General features: G+C 45.2%; 1 protein-coding gene across 3 annotated transcripts in view; it reads left to right on the top strand.

The window, feature by feature from the left end:
- Positions 1-10000, top strand: part of mon2 (MON2 homolog, regulator of endosome-to-Golgi trafficking) — a 91053-nt gene that overhangs the window by 74981 nt on the left and 6072 nt on the right. For 2 of the 3 annotated variants that reach the window (XM_063196685.1, XM_063196687.1), the window contains 5 exons: positions 4318-4335; positions 5142-5270; positions 6497-6687; positions 8883-8943; positions 9380-9503. In XM_063196685.1, the coding sequence (XP_063052755.1) occupies positions 4318-4335; positions 5142-5270; positions 6497-6687; positions 8883-8943; positions 9380-9503 (523 nt within the window). The remainder of the gene's footprint in view (positions 1-4317; positions 4336-5141; positions 5271-6496; positions 6688-8882; positions 8944-9379; positions 9504-10000) is intronic. The other variant, XM_063196686.1, reaches the window with a different exon arrangement.

Consider the following 10000-nt stretch of genomic DNA (forward strand, 5'->3'; position numbering starts at 1 on the left):
ACACACACACACACACACACACACACACACACACACACACACACACACACACACACACACACACACACACACACACACACACACACACACGTGGCCAACGCCAAATACAACCAGGTGGGCTAACTAGCTAGCTACCTACAGTACATACACACACACGTGAGAAACGCCAAATACAACCTGGTGGGCAACCGCCTAGCTACCTATTGTACGTAGCACTACTACTACTGAATCCCTGTGTAGTGCGTGCGTGCGTGCGTGCATGCTGGAAACCAAACACGTGGCTAACGGCAAATACAACCAGGTAGGCGGCCGTCTAGCTACCTACATAGCAGTACTACTACTACGGGGCCGTGGGCAGCCGTGGCCTAGTGGTTAGAGAGTTGGTCTTTCAATGTAGGGGTTGCAGGTTTGAATCCCCGCTGACCTCTCCCTGCATCTCCATCCATGGTTGAGCAAGGCACCTGACCTAACATTGCTCCAGGGACTGTAACCAATACCCTGACAAATAATAACTGTAAGTCGCTTTGAATAAACATCTGTGCGTGCATTCGTGGTTAAGCTGCATTCACATATGTTACTCACTTCTCGCTCACTCGCCACTCGCTCATGAAACGTTTGCTAAACGCTCCCGCTGTTTAACTGCCAAAGCAAAAGCGAGAAGTACTGTCAGTTATCTGAACTCTGCATTGCAATTGATTACTCGCCTCGCTCGAAGTTCAAACATTTTTTCTCTGAATCCGCCCACATCCTATCGCTTGTACTCTACTCGTCTCCTCGCTCCGCTGGAACACATGCACAGTTTATTGACTTCACTCACTGAGCGTGTAACTAGTTAACCTGGTTCTCACGACGTGCGAGCTCACGAAGTTTAACAAAGATACACGAAGCACGAAGGGTCTGTGTGAGAGCCAGGCTAGTAACTAGTAGCGATGTGTTTGAACATAGCTTCATACCCTCTGTGCTCGTCTTCCTCTCTCCTTTCATGTTGCATCATGTATGTGACCCTGTGTGGTTTTAGCATCGTGTGTGTGACCCTGTCTCTGTGTGGTATTAGCTTCATGGTAGTTCACTTGAAGTGCTACCCTTCAGATAGGGTGCATGCCCACAGTAGCTTTTTGTGGAACTAATTCACACTGACTCTCATGGAACAAAGGTATAATAGCAAAGTGTCTCTTTACTGTAGTACAGTGTGGATGATAAGGGCTTCATGTAGATGTAGTATAGTATATTGTCTCTATACTGTAGTGAAGTGTGTATGATTAGGGCTTCATGTAGGTATACTGTAGTATAGTATATTGTCTCTTTATACTCGAGTACAGTGTGTATGATTAGGGCTTCATGTACCTATAGTATAGTGTCTCTATACTGTGGTACAATAATGATCACGGCTTCATGTAGGTATAGTATAGTGTCTCTTGATACTGTACTGCTGTGTGTATGATTAGGTCCTCATGTAGGTATAGTATAGTGTCTCTTGATATTGTTGTACAGTAATGATCACAGCTTCGTGTAGGTATAGTACAGTGTCTCTTGATACTATAGTGCAGTGTGTATGATTAGGGTGTCATGTATGTATATAGTATAGTATAGTGTCTCTTGATACTGTACTGCAGTGTGTATAATTAGGGCCTGTTGTGGGTATAGTATAGTGTCTCTTGATACTATGGTACAGTAATGATTAGGGTCTCATGTAGGTATAGTATAGTATAGTGTCTCCATACTGCAGTGTCTATGATTAGGGCCTGTTGTAGCTATAGTGTATTATAGTCTCTCGTTATACTGTACTCCAGTGTGTACGATTAGGGCCTCATGCATGCTTACAAGGTGAGTGTCATGGTGATCCTAAACCAATAAAAGTGTATCTCAAGTTCTGGTTGTTTTTAGATCTTTTTATGGACATTAAGATGCTCATACATGTTCGGTTATTGTCAATGAGCAAAATGTGTCTTTTGTGTTCACAACCAAAATAACAAATAATCCCAGTTAGTGGGATATACACTCATCATCATTTCAGCCCACTTTGGAAGTTCTAAATAAAATGTCTCTTCCTTTGTAGTTGTTGGTAGGATGTTTTGCTGACAAACCTGGGGTGCATTTCTCGAAAGCGTTGTTGCTAACTATGGTAACTACTTTGCTGGTTGCAATGCAATTTCCCATTGGCAACTCCCTAAGTTGCTAACTGCTAACAACTATGCTTTCAAGAAATGCACCACTGAGTTTACTGACTGCCCTTGCACACCACTGAGTTTTGCTAGCTTGAGCAACACCTGTCGCAAATAGCTGAACCTCCTATGCACAGCCAGTTTCCAGGTGCTGATGAAGTGCAGGCGAACCTGACAAAGCACAAGCAAAACGCGTTGTTCACTAATAAAAAAGCTGCCAAATTAAGTCCACCAGTGTGCGGTGATTCTTCTTGTTCTCCTTTCAACACCAGACGTGCTCTGCAGAAGAGTAGTTTCCTGAAGTCAGAAGATAACCTCTGGCATCTTGAAGCCAGAACATAACCTCTGGCAGGCATCTTGAAGTCAGAACATAACCTCTGACATCTGGTGGAGAAATCTGCACATCATTGATTACCAAATGCTGCTGCGCTGCGGCCTGACCCTCAGTGAACCCTTATCTCCTCACTACCACAGAATGGAAAGGTTAAAGGTTATTTCAAGCCTGACGGTGAATCAAAACAAATATCGATTTGGTCTCAGGGCAGTCTCCGTCTACTGTATGCACGAACCCCTAGCAGTACAGTATATACTGTTTTTCTTGCGAATCCATTGCATGTGCATCTTAATGCCCATGCGGCAGATGTAGTTTAAACCCATGCTGACCTCTCATTGTCATTCATAAACAGCCTCAGAATAGCGGAGTAACCTCGCAACTGTATTGTGAGAGACAGTCACTGGTGTAAATGAATCTTCTGGGCTTCAGCTCACTAGATTCTTCAGACACAATGCCACAATGTTGGCAGAGAGCCCTCAGCGTTCCTGGCACCCCTCCCTCCGTACAGCTCTGTGGCACTAAATACTGTATCACGGCCGCAGCACAGTGCCGTCTGCCAAGTCTCTGTTCCTAATTCTCTGCTTTTTCCTCCTCAAAATATTGAGCGGTCTTAATAATTCAGGGTTAATGGATTTTAATCGAGACTTAATTGAGCTTTGTGCAGCCAGCCACGCGCTGCTGTGTGACCTGAATCTGGATGGTGTTCTCTAGAAAGCCCTAATGAAGGCCGCCCGCCCGCCCGCCAGATCCTGTCCTGTTGTTTCTGTGTGTGTTGTGTGTACTGTTTAATTCCACTGCATGCCTGTCTCATTCCAGATCTGGTAGCGCAGAGCAGGGGGCAGGCCAGTTACTATGCAAGTTAGTATTTAGTCAATGCTTTATTTAATCAGGGTAGGAAAGTTAGTATTTAGTCAATGCTTTATTTAATCAGGGTAGGAAAGTTAGTATTTAGTCCATGCTTTTATTTAATCAGGTTAGGAAAGTTAGTATTTAGTCTGCTTTATTTGATCAGGGTAGGAAAGTTAGTATTTAGTCAATGCTTTATTTAATCAAGGTAGGAAAGTTAGTATTTATTCAATGCTTTATTTAATCAAGGTAGGAAAGTTAGTATTTAGTCAATGCTTTATTTAATCAAGGTAGGAAAGTTAGTATTTATTCAATGCTTTATTTAATCAAGGTAGGAAAGTTAGTATTTAGTCAATGCTTTATTTAAGCAGGGTAGGAAAGTTAGTATTTAGTCTGCTTTATTTAATCAGGGTAGGAAAGTTAGTATTTAGTCAATGCTTTATTTAATCAAGGTAGGAAAGTTAGTATTTATTCAATGCTTTATTTAATCAAGGTAGGTAGGCAAGTTACATTACATTACATTTTGGCAAGTTGACACACTGTAGGCTCATGGCCAAGTGGTCCCAGACCAAGAAGGGCACCACATGGGGAAAAAGGGGAAAGCACCGTCAACCGTATACAGTATTAAACACATAGTATTTACAACATAAACATGCAACATTTAAGACTGGCAGACAGGCAGACAGACAGACAGACAGACAGACAGACAGACAGATAGACAGGCAACATGCACCATTTATGACAGACAGCAGATAGCAACATCATCATTATCATCGACTTTTGTTCCAGATTCGTAATCCAAATTCTCAAAAAGAAAATCACGCAAACATACCTATTAAGATATAAATGAATGAACACAGAGATGTACAGGTAGTGTAGCATTTCATATCAGCATGTAAGTGAAGGAGTTAACTCTTGTCCACTCTTCTCTCGTTCTGTTTTCTGTACTACTCTACTCAATGGATTCACTCTTAGATCCAACTGTTTGCACCGGTGAGTCGGCCCTCCGTAAGCGCCCCACTACTCCTTAGCTCCACACTCTACTGTACTCTACTGTAAAGCTTAGCTGACTGGTAACACTGCTGCTAGTCCAGGGTCTTCACCTTCCTCCTCTCCTCTCCTCTCCTCTCCTCCCATCCTCATTTACCCTCCACTACTGGCATACAGTTTTTCTCTCTCTCTCTTTTTCTCTGTGTCTGTCTCTCTGTCTGTGTTTCTGTCGGTTGGCCTGTGTCTTTGTGTGTTTCTCTCTCTCTCTCTTTTGCTCTTGTTGTGCCGTTTCTGTCTGCCCGTCACATCTCCCTTTCATATGGCCTCAACTCTGGGTTTACCTATTTGGCCTTGATTCTGTTTGCATGCTTTTGCTGTTTACAATCTGTACCCCTTCACTGACTTGATTGTTCTTTTTTTTTTCGTAGTCGTGTATTCATGTGGAGGTGTTGTGAATGTATGTAGCTATGTAGTAAACAAGGTCGACCATAACAATAACCATAGCGATGTATACATCTCTCTCTCTCTCTCTCTCTCTCTCCCTTTCTCCTCTTTTCATAACTCCTCTCTGCTTCTCTCGCTCTCCTCCTCTCTCCTCCCCTCTGCCTCTCCTCCTCTCTCCTCCCCTCTGCCTCTCCTCCTCTCTCCTCTCCTCTGCCTCTCCTCTCCTCTCCTCCACTCTCCTCTCTGCCTCTCCTCCTCTCTACTTTTCTCTTTCTGCCCATATCTTTTCCCTCCCTTCTGCCTCTCCTCCTCTCTCCTCTTCTCTCCTCCACCCATATCTTCTCCCTCCATCCCCCTCCCCACAGGCTGAGTGGGTGGCCTTAAACTACGTGCCGTTTGCGGAGCGTTCTCTGGAGGTGGTGGGGGACCTGTACCATAAGACCGCCTGCCACAAGGCCGTCATCCAGGAGAAGGTCCTGCAGAACATCATCAAGGTGAGTGAGCACCAGGGGCGTCATGGGGGGGGAGGGCACACACAGTCTGATTTATGTAGATATATGGCTTGGGGGTCTATTGGAGCTGTTTGTTCATAGGGCCCACAGTTTGCTGCTACGCCCCTGGTGAGTGTCCTCCTGCTGCTGCTGTGGTGAGTGAGAGTGAGAGTAAGCTGTGCTGACTTGGACAGTGAGAGAGACCCCTGGAGAGGGAGAACGTTAAAGAATAGAGAGTGAGCTGTACTAACTCTGGAAGAGGGAGAGAAGCCCTGATGAAGTGCTCAGGTGAAAAGAGAGAAAAGAGAGAGAGAGAGAGAGAGAGAGAGAGAGAGAGAGAGAGAGAGAGAGAGAGAGAGAGAGAGAGAGAGAGAGAGAGAGAGAGAGAGAGAGAGAGAGAGAGAGAGAGAGAGAGAGAGAGAGAGAGAGAGAGAGAGAGAGAGAGAGAGAGAGAGAGATGTGCTGACTTGTGTCTACAGTTTAGAGGGAGGAGAGAGTGTGTTGGGCTGGGTGTCAGAGGTGAGAGGAGATTGTTTGGGCCTCAAAACAGCCTTACAGCACCCTTGGGGCAACAGAGAAATGCCTCTATGGATGTGGATAGAAGGTCAGAAGGTTCCAGAAGGCCCTCTCTGCTGCTGTTCCTAACGCCCGGATACTTACAGCCCAGTAACCTGCTGTCTGTCAGCCTCACTCCACTAACCCAACTCCTTGTTTCTCCTCTCCTCCTTTCCTCTAGTTTCCACCCTGACCCCTCTGTATCTGTGTCTGTATCTATATATTTCTGCTCCCTGGCCTGTAGTCATCTTCTCCTCTCCATTTCTGACTCTCTGCATGTGTCTGTTGGTGCTCTCTGTTGGTTCAGCCTCACACATCTTTTTTTATTTTTTGTGTTACTGTTGATGTTGAATTTCTAATACCCTGGTTGCAGCCTGAATTCACCTCTTTCCATCTTTTTGTTCGGTTACACTCGTTTTCCTATTGTTATTGATGCCTTTATTTATTTTTTCTGCTTTGTTTTTTTTATTACTTTGCTGTTTGCATTCTTCTTTCATTTTTGGTTTTCCTTTTCTATTTTTTTGCTGTTGTTTTTTTCTCACTGTAATCGGGTGGCCAGGCTTATGGGTGTGTAACCATTCATTTCCGATGCGTTTCTCCCTCTCTCTCTCTCTCTCTCTCTCTCTCTCTCTCTCTCTCTCCCTCTCCCTCTCTCTCTCTGTCCGTCCTGGTAGACCCTGCGTATGCCGCTGGGTTTAAAGTATGCGTGCCCTGCGGAGAGCACCTGGAAGCTGGCGGTGTCGTCCCTGCTGAAGGTTCTGTCCATCGGCCTCCCAGTCGCCCGGCAACACGCCTCCTCCGGACGCTTCGACACCATGTGGCCCGAACTGGCCGGTGCCTTCGAGGATTTCCTCTTCACCAAAAGGTAGAGAGTACAGTACAGTACAGTAGAGCAGAAGAGAGTTCTCAACTGGAACAGTCTTGGGACCCACCATTTTCCACTCTCATTCGGTCGCGACCCAATTTTTTTAGCATTCAAGTCAATTCAATGCAATTCTCAAAATGTAACCAAGACTCGAATGACTGGTTGCACGCAATCTATCTTGCATAAACATTCAGATTGTATCTATGACAACAGATGACAGAGTTCTTAGCCTATCAAAATAAAAGTTGTAAATTGTTGCAGGAAAAGTTGGATTTTTTTCTTCAGAATTACGTGTTTTTTACACCAAGGCTCCGCGACCCACCCATGACCCCTCCGCGACCCACTTTTGGGTCGCGACCCACCAGTTGAGAAACACTGCAGTAGAGTATCTTCCTCTTCACCAAAAGGTAGAGAGTAGAGTACAGTACAGTACATTATCTTCCTCTTCACCAAAAGGTAGAGAGTAGAGTACAGTACAGTACAGTAGAGTATCTTCCTCTTCACCAAAAGGTGTAGAGTAGAATAGAATAGAGTAGAGTAGACTTCCTCTCCACCAAATGGTAGAGTACACAGAGCTTAGTAAGTGAAGATTTTCTTGCACACCTCCTTGGTCAGGTGCGTAGGAGTGGAACCCCAAAGTCACCAACGTTAGATCAAAGAAAGCTCCCGCACACTGTTCACATTTGCATGGTTTAATGCAACGTTTCGGTCTACTGACCTTCTTCAAGCAATTCAAACAAACAAATGGTTACAAGCTTAGTTTAAAATAGTTCGGTTTGTGGTGTTGGACCAATCGTGTCCCATTCCTGAACGACGTCGGTCATTCACAAGAGTGGAGCGCTCTGTCGGTGCACTAGGCAGCTGTCAGACCTGTCAGTCTCCAGTCTGGCCAATACCTGGAATAGGAGCGCGATTTGCGCGCACCAAAGATAGAGAGAGATGGAGTGAGAGCGCACATGCGCGTTTGTGAGAGAGTTTGGGGGAGGAAAAAAATAATTAATTAACAGCAACAGTAAGAGAGCAAATGGAGATGGGCCTGTGGTATGTACACATAAACATGGGCTACATCAATGTGTTATTCATGATGGGGATTAAACTACAACATACTGTTCAAATTAAACTCATCGTTAAGTCCTCTGGGCATCAGTGTCTCGAGAGTAAAAATCCAGTACGCTTCACGTCTTCTCAGTAGAAGGTCATGATCCCCTCCTCTGCGTGGCAAGTCCACCCGTTCGATTCCACAAAAGCGTAGGGTTGCGATGTCGTGCCCCTTGTCATTGAAGTGAACCGCAACTGGATAGTCCCGGTCATTTCTCCTGATGGTACTTTTGTGTTCGCTGATGCGCTGTTTCAGTTGCCTTGTTGTCTTGCCTACATACATAAGTCCACATGGGCATGTTAAAGTATAAACCACATGTGTGGAAGTACAGGTGATCATACTTTTGATTGTGAAAGTCTTGTTTGTGTGGGGATGGCGGAACGTTTGGGTTTTGTGCGTGTTGTTGCACTGTGCGCAGTGGCCGCATCTGTAATTCCCTTTTGGAAGTGGGCTCAGTAATCTCTGAGATGCGCGCCTCGGTTTATAATGTGTGAAATCGGTGTCGTGCCTAGCCCACCGACATCGCATCCACCGCATCCACTCTTGTGAATGACCGACGTCATTCAGGAATGGGACACAATTGGTCCAACACCACAAACCGAACTATTTTAGACTAAGCTTGTAACCATTTGTTTGTTTGAATTGCTTGAAGAAGGTCAGTAGACCGAAACGTTGCATTAAACCATGCAAATGTGAACAGAGTACACAGAGCAACTCGGCCTCCACTTTTTGCTTTATGATTGAGCTGTGTGGGGCCTATTTGAAAAGCAAAAAGTGGCAGCAGAGTCGCGATTTGTCAAGCTGTAGGCCTACCAGGAAAACAGCAGTGGAAAAGAGGCAATGGTATGCTTTACCTAGGTTACCTTTGATACCATCTTCATCCTCGCTAATGCGGCCATGGTTTCTGAAAAATGTTTTCATGATGACTAATCTTAAGGTATCATGTTTGCCTACCTAATCTAAAGAGATCATGTATGCCATACTGTGTACATTTATTTTAACAGCACAACTTTGGGTGCAGCACAGGATGGGAAACATGTGTTGTATTTGAACAGTGTTATTTGAGCTTTTGGCTTTCGTCCGTTCTTTTGTTCAGCACGCCTCCAGACAACGTGTCCATCCAGGAGTTTCAGAAGAATGAGGCAATCGATGTGGAGGTAGGTAGTGTACTGTATTGTCTCTGGACTTTGATGTGAACTTGGTGCTGATTTCCCTTTGACGTCTGCACAAAATGAATCACAGTGGGAGGGGGATAACTGTGTGTAACTTTGCATCTTAAACTCTGTAAGGGGGAGATAACAGTGTGTAACTTTGCATCTTTAACTGAAACTGTGCGTCTGTACTGCTCCACATGTTGTGTGATCGCGTCCTCATTTGTCTATTTGGATCCGATTTGGAAGTCAGATTGGATTTAGTGTCTGCTATACTTTAGTTCTTTACAACACTACTAAGGATATGTGGATAAAGTGTATATTAGTAGGATGGGATGAAAGTGTCCATTAAACGTAGGATGAAAGCGTATATTAAATGTAATGCAGTATCGTAAATGGTGGTTGCATATTACATATAATGTATCCTGTGTTGTTATGGCAGGTTGTGCAGCTGATCAGTTCTGAGATTTTGCCGTTTGCCAACTTCATCCCCAAAGAGTTCGTGGGCCAGATCATGGCAATGCTCAACAGAGGCTCCATACACTCCCAGTCATCCTCCTTTACCGGTGGGTACACACACACACACGCACACGCACACGCACACACATACACGCACACACATACACATACACACACACACACACACACACACACACACACACACACACACACACCATACACACGCACGCACGCACGCGGGTGCGCGCGCACACACACACACACACACACACACACACACAAACACAGACACACACACACACACACACACACACACACACACACACACAAACACAGACACACACGCACACACAAGCACACCATGGAAGCATGCACGCACACACACACACGCCATACAAACTCACACACACACACTCACACAGCATACAAGAACACACACACACACACACACACACACACACACACACACACACTCCAACGCACCTTCATACACACAGTCGTCCTCCTTCACCGGTGGGTAGCCTGGAGGCAACAGCAACTGCACAGACCAGACGCACACACACACACACACACACACACACACACACACACACACACACACACA

This window comes from Engraulis encrasicolus, chromosome 4 (assembly GCF_034702125.1).
Source record: "Engraulis encrasicolus isolate BLACKSEA-1 chromosome 4, IST_EnEncr_1.0, whole genome shotgun sequence".
NCBI lineage: Eukaryota > Metazoa > Chordata > Actinopteri > Clupeiformes > Engraulidae > Engraulis > Engraulis encrasicolus.